This window comes from Ammodytes marinus (genome assembly GCF_949987685.1).
Source record: "Ammodytes marinus genome assembly, chromosome: 4".
NCBI lineage: Eukaryota > Metazoa > Chordata > Actinopteri > Uranoscopiformes > Ammodytidae > Ammodytes > Ammodytes marinus.
This window is the reverse complement of record NC_137233.1, coordinates 24,980,928-24,997,510: the sequence shown is the minus strand read 5'-3', so window position 1 is coordinate 24,997,510 and position 16,583 is coordinate 24,980,928. Positions and strand designations below refer to the sequence as shown.

The window sequence follows — 16,583 nt, the reverse complement described above, 5'->3', positions numbered from 1 at the left end:
TTACCTTTATTTTCACAAGTTACAAAGGCAGTTGACCTTATCTAGAACAGCTCATTTCCCAACAGTAGCATGTAGCACGTTTTAGATAATGAAAATATTCTCTTCCATAACCATATAGTGTACATTTGGAATGCTTCTTTAAATGCAGCTGCTATTCCTCACAGTAGTTCTTCATTCCTAGTTGGTGATCAAATGTGCTCCTTTAGTGATCATCAACAAAGAAACAGCAACATGCTTTGAATATGGAACGTTGTGCTCCCTCAGGCCATTTGTATTCTGATCCAGACAAATCACGCCGACAAGAAAACTGATGTTATGTGTTGCAACTACACTTTAGATTCATTAATGCATTCATAGACTCGAGGAGACTCTATGCCCATATCCAACAGTGAGAGATCAATGCAGAATTCACTATTTAAAGTGGGAAATATTACAGATATTTAACGTGATATAGGGACAGGGGTTAATGACAGGAGAAACACACATGCACAGAGAGAGAGACACACACACACACACACACACACACACACACACACACACACACACACACACACACACACACACACACACACACACACACACACACACACACACACACACACACACACACACACACACACACACACACACACACACACAGACAGTTTCTATGATACGAGGTACCTTGTCCTTCGGGAGTCTCGCCGAGAGGATTGACTTCGACTTGAGTGGCGTCGACTTTCAGGAACAGATCATAGAGCCTCTTAATCTGATCTGCTGCCTGCGAAGTCCACAGAGGACAGTAATTACCTGATGTTAGGCTCAGAGCAGCCGGCCCCACCAAGGCCACTCAGCCTTCTCACAAAGGCTACAGGAAACATGGCAAGTCACTTCTCAAAATCAGTTTGTTTTGCATGCATGTCTTGACTCTTCTCACATACTAGCACAATTTCTATCCAATGTGGACAACATAATATTTTAATGTGCATTTCATGAGTTCCCTCCTAACATATTCATTGCTTTTTTTTCTCCAATGGGATTGATATGCACACAGTCAATAGGGTGAAATATGACTATACAACACCTCCATCCCTGTAACTCTTTTTTTTAGTAATGAAGACAGCTCGACATTGCATCAAAAATACTTCTCAATACACAGTTGCAGACACACAGTCCACCAGTCTCACTTTTTTTCTGTCACACACACACACACACACACACACACACACACACACACACACACACACACACACACACACACACACACACACACACACACACACACACACACACACACACACACACACACACACACACACAGTATCAGCATGCACAAACACTCACATCTACATAAAGACAGTCATCCCATAGCTCATTCGAGACACTAGTATTTTAGACGATCTGTATTTAGCTCTGAATAACAGTCTGGCACAGATGAGTCACAGCAACCAGACAAAAGCATACGGACATTGCAGACTCTTATCCAATCCCTTTCTATCTCTGTCTCTCTCCTAGCCTATTTAAAATCACCACCATTCTGCATCCTGCAAAAAGGAGGATCACATACAATGAAATGCATCCAGAGTTTAAACACCCCTGACTCTCAGAAGTAGATTCACTTGGCTGATTTATATTTATTCCGTGTGTGTTAAGATTCTGAGCTAATCTGATTTCTCATGCGACAGTGCCCGTGGAACAGAAAACAAATTATGTATTTGTTGCCGAGAGACAAATGGCTTTGAAATGAACTCTGCATCAAGCGCACACACACACACACACATTCTGAATGTGATTTTTGGGTGATTTCTGTGCCGTGCTGTTCCTTGGTCTCATTTTGTTCGCTAATGCTGCCGCGAGAAGATTTGTAAATTCATTTTGGTTTCGCTGTCCTCAAAATGATAGGTTGGACATTGAGAGGAGTTCCTTATACTGTATAATCCACTCAGGGAATCAATGTGCACCATGTTCTTTCAAATAATGGAACCATTAGTGATGTCAGATCCCTTTGGCTGACATCAGCCCTCTGCCTCACTGCCAAGTATGACAATAAACCACCTGGCAAGTTGGTCTGGTGTGATACTTCACAACCTGCCTATAGAACACTAATAATAGCCTCTGTTTGTAAATGAGGATATATCTGCCTGTGTGTGTGTGTGTGTGTGTGTGTGTGTGTGTGTGTGTGTGTGTGTGTGTGTGTGTGTGTGTGTGTGTGTGTGTTGTGTGTGTCACAGATCTCTCTGCCACCTTCTTTGCATTGTGACTGTAAAGCCTGCAGTGCGCCCATTACCTGTCTTTCCAGAGGTCCTTTGAAACCCAAATTAGCTGCCATGCGCAGCGCCTGGACGTCTTGCACACCTTCAAATATATCCACCACTTCCTATGAGATATGCAGTGGAAGTGAAAGAGAGAGAGGGAGAGAAACAAATAGAGGGAGTGAGTGTGAGTGTGAGAGAGAGAGACAGAGAGAGAGACAGAGAGAGAGAGAGAGAGAGACAGAGAGACAGAGAGAGAGAGAGAGAGAGAGAACAAGGCTCAAACGATGGGTCATTATTTGATGCAACAGGACAGAAAAGATGGTTTTATGATTATGAGACGATCGTATCTTTGACTTTCAGATAGAGAGACGCTTTCTTATAACTTTCGTCAGAGGCGTAAAAATGGATGAAGGATTTCAGTGGGAGGAAAAATAAAGCTGCAGCTGTTGTTAGTCGGTTTGAACCAAGTCTGTATAAACTAGGCCTGTTTGGACAGTATAGATTTTAATGAGATGTGCGAACGGTGTAACTGTTCTATCGTGAGTTAGACCGCCACGCCGCAGCTGTGTAGGTACTGCTGCATAAACCAACTGAAATCTTCTGTGGCAAAAAAAAATGAATGGCTTCAATCACAGGGGAATCTTAACACTCTGCTCGAACATCTGTAGACTACAGCAAAATAAAGATATACAACAATAGGAAATGCAGGGGGAAACTGCATCTGTAACGCTTAAACTGTACATCTGTTAACAATGACAAGGACGTGTTGCCAGTGGATTAAGTTCTGTAGGTGCGATCTAATTAATAGCAATAACAGCAGGCTGTGTTGTTTGTGTGCATTTGTTTGTGTTTGTGCACGTTAAGCTTCAGTGTATTGCCGTATATGCGTGAATCGTGTACAGCTGCTGCAGTGCCCATGCAGACAGGACAATAAATGTAATTGAGTTAGCAGATGATACGGGCAGAGCACTGCTTCCATCTGCAACACCCACTGGGCAATCCGGTCCCCGGCGTGATTTCAAGCCAGATAAAACTTTTCTCAATTACAGAGTGAAGTCTTTGAGCAGAGATCGGCGAGGGGTTCTTCACTTTTTAGAGAGTTTCATGGTGCTAGACAAGGTCAATCAAATTGAGTTGAGAAGGATTCAACTGACTTTTCTTTTTCTTCTCATTTGTTTTTGGAATGATAAGTATAAACAGGGTACACCCAGGGATCTCCAGGTTAAATTTAAGACATTCTTAATACCTTTTTAATGCCACTTGAAAAATGAAATTGAAAGCCAACGTCAGGCCATACTGGAACTAAGTAGGAAGGATATAATGGAAATTTGGACACATTTTAAAAAGGTACTTTAAATAAATAACATTTATTATAAACTCACATACATTGATGGTGCTAAGAGGAACTTTCTAATATTTCTGAAACAGTACATTTTTCCTCTGATGATCATAAATGACATGTAACACAAGACCATCATTGCAAATAATTGCTTTTTTTAAATAATTGTTCTTAATGCCTTTGTCATGAGTACGCTCACCCAGGAACTACAGCTGACTTAGTAAAACACTACTGCTATTTTCCAAAAGGGGCGCAAGAATGAACACAAACTGAAAGTTCCTCGGAGCACCTTCAATGCTTTTAAGACCGTACGGGGAACCCTGATAAACCACAAATGACTTACCTTGAAGATGAGCTCTGGAGTCTTGGCGGCTACCTCCTCGATATCCATACCTCCCTGGGGGCTTCCTACCATGACAGGACCGTTACAGGCACGGTCCATCAGAATGGCAAAGTAGGTCTCCCTGGTGATATCCAGGGCCTCAGCAACCATCACCTGGAACATACATGGAGAAAGAGGGGTAGATAGATGAATTTGTCTACGATACTAAATCTACCTAATTACCCTGAAGGAAAAAGGGTGTAGTTCTCATTTAAAAAAAAATATTTTCCTAGACTTCCCTGTGAGGCGAACCTTTGCAAAACTTTAATTTTCACATTACAGTGCCATCTTTACACGCGTCTTCGGTCCACAATAATCAATACGAGATTAAACACAATGGAACACAGTCAGAATAGCAGGAGCCATAGATTGGCAGAATCTATGAAGCAACAGCTGTGAGGAAAATCTCCTACGCTGTTAGCGAGAGAAAGGCAGGCAAATAGAAGAGGAACGGAGAGTCCGGAAAGATAAGCAGAGAAGAGGACACAAGCAAGAGGGGGAGGAAATAAAGCCTGACAGGAAGCTATCAGTTGTGTGGTGGTTAATGGGGCTGCAGGTTTTTCTGCATGGGGGTGTTTGTTTGAACATCCACAGCAGTTATGTTTCTGCTTCCACCCAGCCAATGAGGATGGATAGCCTTCTCTGGCCTCCATGTTAACAGACAGTGTGCTCCTATCTCCTTGTCCAAATGTTGTCTCCTCCAGTCACTCAGACCTTCTCTCAAGTTCCCTGTGGTTTGACTTGTAGCCTGTGTCTTCACTCCAACTGAACATATCCCATCCCCCCCCCCCCGTCTTGTTGTTTTCTCTTCCCCCCAAATCACTGTTTTAGTCTCCTGCAGTCTTTATTCCACAGCCAGTTTTCACACCTTCTGTCTCATCTTCCCTGATCTTCAATCCTCCATCAATTCCATGACAGCAATTCCATGTAGATGCTGAAGTGCTGCCCCCTTTTTCCACTGGTGTTTTTTTAAGCTTGTAGGTGCAGTATATGGGTGGAGGGTTGATGCTAGCTGCACTGGCAGGTTGACAGCTAAGCTCTGGCTGTCATATGACAGACCAGGGTTGTGACACTGTAGTAACACTGACTACTTAATCCTTCAGGTTAGTCAACGGTTGCTCTTTCCAGTGTGATTTCAGTGCTTCTGGCGAAAGAGGATGTTTGTGGCAAGTAGGGCTGGGAATCACATTTTTTGGCACCGACCGATTTGCCTAGATACCATCGAGTATCGAAAAATGAAAAATTATCGATGTTCCAAGGTCTTAGAGTGCTGGTGATTGGGTGTGACAAGGCATCTAAGGAAAATACAATAGTTAGTTTGATTTCATTTTATTTAAAGTATTATTCACTGATATTATGTGAAAATGCCAGGGTGCTGAGGTAAAGATAATACATAAAAGGTTCATCTTGTTGAAAGTCATTCAATAAAATTGCTATCGATCAAGAATGGGAATCGAATTCAAGGTGTCAGTTATTGTAGCGATATTGAACATTTCGGAACGATACCCAGCTCTAGTGGTAAGACAATAAGATGGCCAATTGGGTGTCACGTATTTTTCTCGTCTGCATGGAATTAGTTTTGTCCAATTTATTTTGTTGTTTGTGTTGTCTTTCCCTCTGTCTCCTACATATGGAGTAAATACTGAGCTTGTGAACCTCCTGGTCCGCATGTGCTTTCTATATAAACAGCAAGTGTGACACTAATTTATTTCCATCTTAACTCTGCAGTATAGGAGTAGGTGCAGCAGCTGGGTGGAATGGGGGGTAGCAGGGTTAAACACATACGGAGGAAAAGAAAAAGACTAAAAAAGAAAAGAAAGTCTGAGAGGGCTATATCACCTGGAAATGTCTGTTTTGAGGAGGTACACTGAATGCAGCATGCAAGTAGAGAAAATGATATTCCTGCTTGTTAGTGGCACATAGAAACAGTTGTTTACCAAACAGTGGGCCCCGGTTCAATTTATGCAATGAGCCCATAACACCAGCCAGCACAAACCTACAGTAATCAACAGTGGACAGCTACTATTTAGACTTAGTGGGGGAAAAAAACACATACTGCCGAAGCCCGACTGCCGAAGTTCACAGTCATTAATTTTACGGAACTGCATTACTGGACTCAAAATGCCTTGAAATGAGGTCAAAGTATATTCTGTATATATACACAGGATTATATTTTCTTTCCTTGAGTCTGCACAGTGGCTTACCGTTTTCACTTTCACTCCATCTTTGGGTGTCTGCTTTGTGGTCAGGTTGAAACCCAGCATCTTTTTGGCCAGTTCACCAACCACCGCAGGGCTGAAGGAGAGAGGCTCAAACAGTGAGACAACAGTCTTCATTTAATGGAAAACAATCACTGAGAATGTTACATTCAGAAGATGAGGAAAGCCGATGAACTGAGGAATGAATAAGTGTTTCTTTATCTATCCAGAGCTGTGTTCAGTGGGAGAGAGATATGCTCCAGCACTATGTGGGCATTAATGTAACATATTCTGACAAAGCACAGCTTTTTGGAGACACTTTGGTATATGTTCACTTCTTTGTGAATTAAACTCTACTTATTCCCTCTGCTTAAAAGCAGCCTGCATGCTGGAGCTCCTTCTGTAATCCTTCTTTGGTTTAGTGAGTGAATAGAAAATGAAGCCGGGGGTTGTGCTCATCCTTTGATAAATGATAGGAAGGTGAACTGTGCACTCATGTCACCGTCTGGGGACCATGAACTTCCGCATATCTCACTATGAAAAAAGTTTGGGGCCATACCGAACCCTGAAGTAGGGTGAGGATGATACATGTCGGGGACAATTGTCATAAATCACGGCTTTGCCTTTAAGGTGGCAGTAGGTGGTAGGCACCTTTACTAAAAAGATAGCACTGTTTTATTACATGGAAACTTGGTAGAGGGAAAGGCAGTGCCGGAGCAAAGAAAATCTATGTTATGTTGTTGATAAAGCCTTTTGAAAAAAAAATCTTCCACAGGAGGAATACAACCATTAAACCTAGTAATTCTAATCTGGAACAAAATCCGCAACCGCACAAACCCCAATCAACCTGAAAATACCGTACTGAGAAAAAACTGAGTATGGGGCGTATAATGCTTCTGTTGACCTGAAAAACACTTTTTCTCCTCATTTAATTGAGGGTAGTTGTTCGAAAAACGAGATCCTGGAAGAAAGGATAAGTATTTATTTGCGGCAAAAGTAATCCGACTGTGTTTTTGTGCCTAGGGAGCGTCTTCAGACAGCTCTTTGAGCCTCCTCACTCTAAAAGCCGCTGTGGTAGGAGAAATAATACGAGTGTTTCTCCTACAGTAACTCAGTGTGAAATGCACAGTGGGGGCATACTTACTCCTTGGTTAAGTGCACTCCACCTTTAAGGCCACTGTCAAACACACCCTTGCCTCTTCCACCAGCCAGAATCTGAGCTTTCAGCACGATCTCCTTGGCATCTAAAAGAGACAAAGAGAGAAGGATTGAGAGAAAGAGAGACATAACGAGGGAAAAGAAAGACAGAGAGAGAGAGACAGAGCACTTAAGATATAAGATCAACACCTTAAAAGCACCCTCGAGTCTGCCACTTATCTGTTTATCTGATTGAAGGAGAGAGGGGAAGAGGAAAAGAGAGGGTTGAGTGTGATACGTGATAAGATTATTGCGGGATATTATTGGGAATTAAAAAGTTTACTGTCCAGAGTTAAAATCACCCCTGCCTGAACTACTAATTAAAAATGTATAACAAGGATTACTGCACCCAGACTGAAATGAACATTTAATATCCTTTAAACAAAACAGAGTCCTCAGCACAACAGTGCTTTAAGCTAACTTTAGCATACTAACATGCTCACAGTAACAATGCTGATATGTTCACAAACTGTGATATGTTATTATTTCCCTGATCAACCCTATTTCAGCACTATCATTGAAAGTCAGGGAACGGCATTGGTGTTTCAAAAACTGAACCATTAGATGGATAACAGTTTTGACGTGATGATGGTCCAAGATGAAACTTAAGAGGCTGAATATCTGAATCAAATGTCATGGTAATTGTTGTCAAGCCATTTAACTTGTTATGGGATCAACGAAGCCACTTGGATACTTAGTCTGGGAGCCATGGACGGCTGTTCTAAATTATGTGCCAGTCCATCAAGTATGACGATAAAGAGAGATATATCACTGAAAAATTCAAAACTGTTCTCAGGGTAACACCAAAAATCATTAGGATTCATCATCTGGGCACAATGAATATAGTGTTACCAAATGCCAAGGCAATCCATTCAATAGATTTTAAGAAATTAGCCTTATGGTGGCATTAAATGGTGGAAGAAAAGTCAACAGATCACCAGAGTGTGCCAAATGTAATGGTAGTCCATCCAGTGGTTGTGAAGATATTTCAGTCTGGACGAAAGTCGACCAACTCATAGTCCATCAATGCCTATCCCTAGGATCATGTGGCTAGCATGGCTAACAATTCCACACACAAACAATATCCCATTGCACTATTTGATTAGTACCTTTCCCTTACAACTTGCATTCAGTTACAATCTCAATGCCAGAAGGGAAATAAGGAACTGTGGCATTTTGACATGACCTTGCTGAAATCATATAACCACCCTGTATCCCCTTTGCTGTCACTGCCACCTTGCAAGAACTCAAGAGGAGGCCTCTGAGCTGTCTATTCACCATTTTGCCCGGAATTTCCCCTGTATTCAAATGGGGTGAGGACACTTGATGAAAGATGGTCTGTGGCTAGGTTATTATTATCTTAGGTGGAAAGAGTTCAGCCCTTGACAGGTGGCTGCATCGGTGGGAAAGTGGGTGGTATAGGCAGAGTGGAAGGGAATGATTTGCCTTGCGATGGCTGGAAAGACAGCTTGACCTTGGGGGCTGGAGATGTGCACCTCCCTCGACTGCGAGCAAAACATACGCCGCGAGCAAGGTGGAGGACGTCTAGACTAACGCGGTTGAGCAGGGAGTCTAAAAGTCTGGCTGTGCTCCCTGCTGCTGCTGTAGTAAGAAAAGAGAAAATCCAGAGAAAATAGCCTCCGACAGGGTGGCAGGGATTAAACTAACACTGCATTAGTGAGACTCGTTCTCTGTGGAGAGTTGATAGCTGAGAGGGGAGAGGAGAGAAAGAGAGAGAACATGAGAGAATAAAGGTGTGCTCATATGCAAAGGGCTTTGAGAGGAGTCATAAATGAATAAATATGTTAATAAAAAACTGCTACGGTGCAACATTTAAAAGAGTTCAAAGCAAGATGAAATAGAGTGTCCTGCGGGTATGTGCGGCGAAGAGGGACGGCACAGAGGAAATGACTTTTGCTTTTAAAAAAGAAACAAGTGGAGGAACAAACAATGTAGCCCCAATAGGGCATTGTTTGAGGTGTGGAGAAAGGTAAGAGTATTGACAGATTGATGAGGACCTTAAAAAAAGCTAAATAAATATATAAAAACGGCATGTAATGTGCCAGGGAAGGTAATGGGGTGAACACAAGGCAGGTGTTCGTTCCTACTGCACTGGAAACAAAGAGCAAACCCTTCTTATTATGCCGCATGCGACGAGATATTGTAGCAATATCAGCAATTATGAATGGGCACTGAGAGAGCAATGTGCTGATAATAAGAGAAAACTTTATAAAACTAGAAACAAAAGGGAAACGAACAAAAGATATAATGGGCTAAAAATACATTCACACTCCATCTCAAAGACTGTTTAATGGAGAAAAAAAGCGCACCATTGTCTCAGAAGAAGAAGAAAAAATCTCAGGTTAACGCCGATAGCTCCACTCTGTTTGAAACACGTGGAGAGGATAACGATGTCCTCAAAGATCACACTGAACATGGCGCATGGTAACGAGCAAGGGTGACCATTATCTGGTAGTAGAGCAGACATGAGATGGCCTTTACCACTCAGACAAAGGTTGGTCCCTAATGAGTGTGTGTGGAGTAGAGTCGGGAGAGGACGAAAAAGTGAGTACAAGTATGTAAAATAACTGACAAGTCGTGCTAACATGTGCATTGTTCAACCCCAGACGCTGCGATGAACAAGGGGAAAGAAGGGCACGTGTCTGAAGTTAATCAGTAAAGACACTTGTGAGCACTGTTGGCCGGTCAGAGCATAAAGTGTTCATTGCAGTGGAAAAATACAATATTAAAACTGTAGCATGAGAGTTCCCGCTAATGAAAGGAGACACACATTGCATTAAGTGTGTTTCCGCAGACAGAATTATATTATACTTGCTGTCCAAATGCCTCCTTAAATGTATCCTTTTTGTTACTTTGAGTGTGCAAAACGTGGCACTATTTCTTAACGTGTTGCCGCCACAATAATAAGAGATTGCTCCCTCAGACAGTGGTTTGCCAAGAAGTTGAATGAAAACCATTTGCTTTGGGGGAGGGAGCCCTTGTTGCATAATCAGTTCTCCGCTTCCATTCCAATCATGCATGGCCCACTGTGATGCGGTGAAAGATTTTCACCTCCATTTATTTCCTACATATTGGGGACAAGGGAGGAGATTAACATTGCACCACATCTCCAATCACATCACATGCACTCTGGGTAACGCAGTCCTCATTCTCCTCAGGCCTTACTCATTTCCCAGTAATGAGTGCAAATCAACTTCCAGTCTGTTTGCCAGTGGCAGCAGCTGGCATAGAAGATGTTACTTCTACAAATCGGTGTCTCTTTCACTTTATTCCTTTTCTGTGGACTTTTGAAAGGCCTGTGTTCTTTTTTGTCTGTCCAATGTAGACCATGGGTGGCAAGCAGCAGAGTTATAGCTTTGGTCTGATATTTAATTAAGCCTTGGAGGGCTGTGCCGTGAGGGGGATGCTGGCTGGTTAAGGGACAGATGTAGGCTGTGTGCCAATCCAGAGAGAGTTAAGATGTGGCTACAGTACACCATCTGCATGAAGAGAGGAAGAGATCAGGACAGCCCTCCCCGGCGTGAGTGTTTGCTGTAATGAAAGAAATGTGGCGGCTAAACGGAGAAGACTAATCAAACTCTTGGGAGAGTGGAGAAAACAAACACGAGCGCGCACAGAGAGCCCACGTCGTGCCATCACCACTAGAGGGATGAAGAAAAAACTAAAGACCTTTCAACCTTCAGCATGCGTGCTGCTCATCAAGACAGTAAACCTCCTGGTTACGATGTGTGTGTTGATTGCTGCCAAAGAGGTGGAAATTATACTTTGAAAAAAAAAGAAAAAAAGGTCCAGAATGTCAGCGTGCAAGACCATTAAAATGAATAATGTAGACGTAATGATTCTTTACCCCAGTATTTTTTGGAATAAGTTCCCAGCAGCTTAAAAAGAATTTCATAATTCAGGGGTATATTCCAGCACTATAATAAGTAGAAAGAACAACAATCTGTGCCTCCATTTGCTTCCATCTAGCGGCACATGGCGTGTCTTTAAATAACTCTAATTATGTTGTCAACTGCATATTGATAGCTACCGAAAGCTATTGGCGCAGCTCTAGCTTTTGACTCATTTCGCCACAGGGCTCTTTGCTGTGGTACAGCCATGGCTCATGGATATTGGGAACAATGAACTCACAACCTACCTAAAGCAAAAAGTATCATACGCAGGGCAGGATATTAATGACTTAATAAAAAGCAACTATCCGATAAGCTTTGCTAACGGCATCAAAAACTGAATATGTGAATATGTGTGTGCAATTTACCCTTATGTGTGTATAAACAGGTCAAGCGAGGCAAGAAATCATTTGTGCAAAAAGTTCAGTGTAATAGCCTTGCCAACGCATTTAATTACACTTTGGCACCGGCAGGATGAATAAATGGAACAGGTCGCCTTTAATGTTTATACTCCTTGTGTGATGATTTTGTTTAACCACCACAGTAATGCTGCTATTATCAGGGGGCAAGTTCAGCTTTTAAAAAACGTCCACCATTTCCAATTCTGCCAGACTGGCCTTAGAATTCTTATGGCTAAATTGATTTGCTTGTTCAGTGGAGGTTGAAAATTAAACTAACATTGATACATCCGCACCACCCTTTACAACGTCCTTTAGCTGTCGGAATGTCTGGCAGGTATATAACAAGGGACAAACAAAGAGATTTAAAAACACTACAAAAATGTCGAAGATGACAACAACTTGATTCGTTTGTTCAGCTACAACTAACTATATCATTACCATCTCACTGTCTTGTCTGGGTAAGCCCACCGTCGATCTGTGTCCGTCTCTAGAACTCTAATGATGCCATCCATCTCAGTGCAGGAGAGTATCAGCGTCCACGGATCAACAGTGCCATTGCATGACACCTCCTCCAGTCAATGCTTGCATGACGGGCCGAGTCCTCATTAGAGGACAAGTCCACCTGGCTTTTAGACATAGACAGCATTTTCTAATGACACCCTGAGATTGGCCCTGGTCTCCTCTCAGTGACAGAGAGGTGCAGTTCAAACCCCCTAACTGGGTTTGCAACCAGAGGGTTGACAGTAACGATGACGGTGTTGTGGAACAGTGGCTGTTTAATGTCCACGGGGTTACCTGTGAATTATTGAACCTGAATTGTTTGTTTGAGAACATAGCCTCTGCAAAGACATTTTCCTGTATTAAGCCACACCGCGAGACAGTTAACTAAAAAAAACTGCCTCTATGAACAGCTTGTTCTAGAATGAAAAATAAATCTGAAACATGAGCTACTCACTCGTTATTAATTGACCATAATTTTTTCAATTAGAAAAATAGCAGTTATAACTATTCTTAAAGCTGCCAACATCTGTTTCTGCCGATGCACTGGTGGGCAGGAGGAAAATCCCATTAGCTCCATGAGAAATCCCTACAACAAAAATACAGGTAAGTTTGTACATTATACTCCACCCTTACAATTCCTATGTTTGAGCCTAACATAACTCTTAAGTCCAACTAATGCCAGCAGAACTAGGAAGCCTGTGCATGCCATCTAAGTACCCTGACAACAAATGTTAGGCTTAATGTTGACTTCTTCTGGCACATTAGCAGCATCCGTACACAATAGAGGGGGGATGTGTGAGAAATAATTGTATGTCTCACCCTCAAAATGAATAGGTTATGGGTGTGTAATGCGGAGGTGGAAACACTAAGCCGCTTACAGAAATCAGCTCTTTGAGAGACAGGCTGCTTTACCCTGCAAAGCCTATTTACAGCTGTTAAGACAATTTCAGAAAAGCAGGGCTTTTTCTTACCAAGCGAGAAAATCTTAGAGTCAGCTAATGTATGGGGGTGACAAACAAACAAACAACAGGTCCTCGGAGAGGCAAGTGTTGAAGTGTGTCTGAATATGTTTGTGTTCTGTGTACGCAGTGTTTGCATTGACCCAAACAGTGTACAAGGTTTTTTTTTTCTGAGTAAAGCTGGTACAGTGAGTGTCAGTGGGCCGCCGTGCCCGTGTTAATAAACCTTATGTTTCCAGCCAGCCCTTCCCTATCGTTTCCTCTCATCGGATGTGTGTTATCTTGGCAGGTAGTGGAGACAGGAAAACTGCGGCCTAACATATGTCTTGCTGTGTGATGGGTCAACCCTTCGAAAGGGACGAGAGTGGGTCTGTCCATCAGCGGGAGCCATGCAGGGAGTGGCATGGTGGTGAGGTACCCACAGCTCACTCCAGTTAACTCTCTACACTCATTTATTTCCCTGACAATGTGATCAAAGTGGCAAACGAGGACACTGAGGTACTGCTTTAGTACTACCCCTTTTTTACAGGACGGGGCATCAATTGAGGGGTGCTGCTGAGAACTACAGACAACAGACAGTGAATGAAATAGAAAAAGTCAGCAAGTAAACAAAGTGGAGGGAGCGGAAAAGTGATAAGAGAGGAGAGAACAGAGGGAAAAGAGGCAAAGGGGGAAGAAAAAGGTGACAGCGTGAGGGTAAAACGCAGAAGAAAGAGTAATGTTGTTTTGACTTCACAAAACATTACCAGCAAAATAGCTATTCAAATGGACCTCAACACATTATGTAGAAGTTACTAGCATAATACTTAATTCAAAATTCTGTCTGCATAAACAGCAGCAACATGCTTAATGGTTGTTCATTTGTCAAGTGACTTTCTTTTATTCATGCGCACAGATCAGATCTGTCTCGTAGGTTTATATTAAAAGTGTACTTTCCAAAATGTTCCACACAAATGAACAAGGAAGGGCAATGTGAATTCAAACAATCTATTCTATCATTTTGTAACTTTGTTCTTTTGCAAACTGCAAAAGTACCAAGAGTACCAAGGACTGTATGTACTGGGTCTAACACAAAATGTCAGTAGTGTTAATAGAAGTCATCTCAAGTAAGTGGGAGCCAAAGAGCATAGGCATGAACCAATCGAATGCTAACACTGTCTCACACATTGAGATTATTTCACATGGATGCTCTGTGTGTTCCGAGACACAATGTTATCACACTGTTGCTAAGTAAAATATGTTTTTGTAAGTACTAATTTTCACCAATTCTGAAGCCATTAGAGCACAGTTCAATATAAGTGCAACTCACTCCAGAGACACATTTAACTGTGCAATGCATCAGTTGCAGTTTGTTCATTGTGTCCGGAAAAAGCAGAAGCAGCATGTGTCAAAACAGCCACCGCTAATACTTTTCTATGTAAACCCACACATATCAAATACACCAACAGAATCTATTTCAGTCAATGTTCTTTTCTTTGCCATGACCCCTAAACTTTTCGACTGCTGTTTCTGAACGTCTCTTGTCAAGTGAGAGCACATCCTGTGTGTTCTGCTGAAAGAAAAGGATTGTTACAATATCCTGGCATCATTCATAACGAAAAATAAATTGGTCAGAAAGCCATTGCTTGAGATGTGGCTCTGCAGCTGAGTGATCAAAACAAACACAAACCCACTAGTATTATCTACAGAAGCAAATTATCTTAACATAATGCATTAAGCTACATATGTTGCCTGTCTGCTGATGATTGTTAGCAGCATCACAGTATACTTCATATGACAAGTGTGTGTGGACCACCAGAGCCAACTGAGTTTGGCGTTTACATTGGAAACAAAGGAGATGCCAAAGGTGACCGCTCGCTGAGGGAAATGGAATGAATGGCAGTGAGAGCATGGGGATGGCATCGGTATAAAAGCAATATCGTGTAGGACTGAGGCTGAATATGCTTTTGAAGTTCAAGAAGCCATTGTATGCTCAGTTCCCTCAATAGGAGAGCGGCTGCCGCAGTGGCCTGTGTCCAACAGACCAAGGAGAAGAGGATACGACATGGGTTCCAGCTGGGGTACACATGCACACAAACGCACACAGCTCTAAGAGGGTCGTCTTATCCCTCACTACTTCAGACAAAGATAGAGGCGAAAGGGGCCGTGGTTGAGCCAACTCTATACGGCACTAACTGCTACTGTAAGGGCTTTCCACCAGAGACTCTCCCTCATTTTCTGAAGGGGAGAAGATGAAAGGGTTCTTAAAAGGGTGCTTGAAGTGTTGATATGCACAAGGAGGCTCAAGTGGGGACTATGAATGAGAACGGAGGGAGATGTGCAGTAAGGAGAGGTCTGACCATGTTCAATGCTTTAACCATGTTTGACAAAGATATATTTGTCCGTCCCTATAGTTGAAAAGAAAGCAGGTCCTATGCAACCATAACGTGTATAGTATATAGGGCTGAGCTAAAACAAATCCATGCAGCAATATATCATGATATTTATTTTTTGTATCTATAATTATGTACAGCTCCTAAAATTGATGCATTGAAAAAAATAAAATAAAATTGTTCAAAGCGGGTGTTGAACTACAACCCCTGCTCATGTAGTTGAATTGTTGTGTGTTGCATTTGAATTGAAGTTTTGAATTAAAATAGTTTTGACTGGATTTCTCCACTGAGTTATCAATATAATGCGATGTGATTTATTAAGACCACCCAGATCATACACATCAAATTGTATTTCCTCTCCGTGTTTACATTTCCAGTGAACCATGTGGAATATGGCAATACTGCAAAATGCATCGTATCATGTTACATCATATTGTGACCCATGTATCGTGTTGCATATCATATCGTGAAGTCCTTGCAAATATCCAGCCCTAATAGTATAATGGTGTTCATACAAAACACAATTAAAATGGTAGGTTTATCTAAACATGTTCTTGGTCATAGGAGAGACAGGATTGGTATTACACAAAGAGAGACGAGCATAATAGAATTTAAGTACAAATGACCTGGACGTCATGAGACTCTGTTATTCCATTTCAGGCAGCCAACAATTGTAACCAAACCCGAGTGAGAAGACGAGCATACACACCGAGGGAAAGCAGTAGGAAAAGAAATATCACTGCATTACTTCTTACAAATTCACCGCTCAATGAAGCGTGGAATAGCCCTAATAAAACATGCCATTTAGGGCCAGTATTACCCAGATAATGGCTTTATCACTGAGAAAGTGTTGGGACACGATGACATAAAAGAGCAACTGAAGCATGAATGATGCTAATGTGTCACAGAGGCCTTTACAGAGAGGCTTCACTACTCAACTCCCGCGATAGTGTTGTGGAATTCTTTATTACAGTCATAATAATTATGTGTTTATATAGACTAATGCCATCTTGACTCTAAATAAACGGAAGTTAATCAACAAAAGTTCTGACCTGACCTTATGGTGAAGGTTGTTATGTCTCACTATTC

The 16,583-nt window shown here is 42.0% G+C and overlaps 1 protein-coding gene across 1 annotated transcript in view; it reads right to left on the bottom strand.

Moving 5' to 3' along the window:
- suclg2 (succinate-CoA ligase GDP-forming subunit beta) overlaps positions 1–16,583 on the bottom strand; it is a 95,399-nt gene that overhangs the window by 46,676 nt on the left and 32,140 nt on the right. Inside the window, exons 3-7 of the mRNA XM_080026176.1 lie at positions 7,298–7,397; positions 6,160–6,250; positions 3,917–4,069; positions 2,267–2,356; positions 664–760 (exon numbers count right to left, since the gene is read on the bottom strand). Of these exons, the coding sequence (XP_079882302.1) occupies positions 664–760; positions 2,267–2,356; positions 3,917–4,069; positions 6,160–6,250; positions 7,298–7,397 (531 nt within the window). The remainder of the gene's footprint in view (positions 1–663; positions 761–2,266; positions 2,357–3,916; positions 4,070–6,159; positions 6,251–7,297; positions 7,398–16,583) is intronic.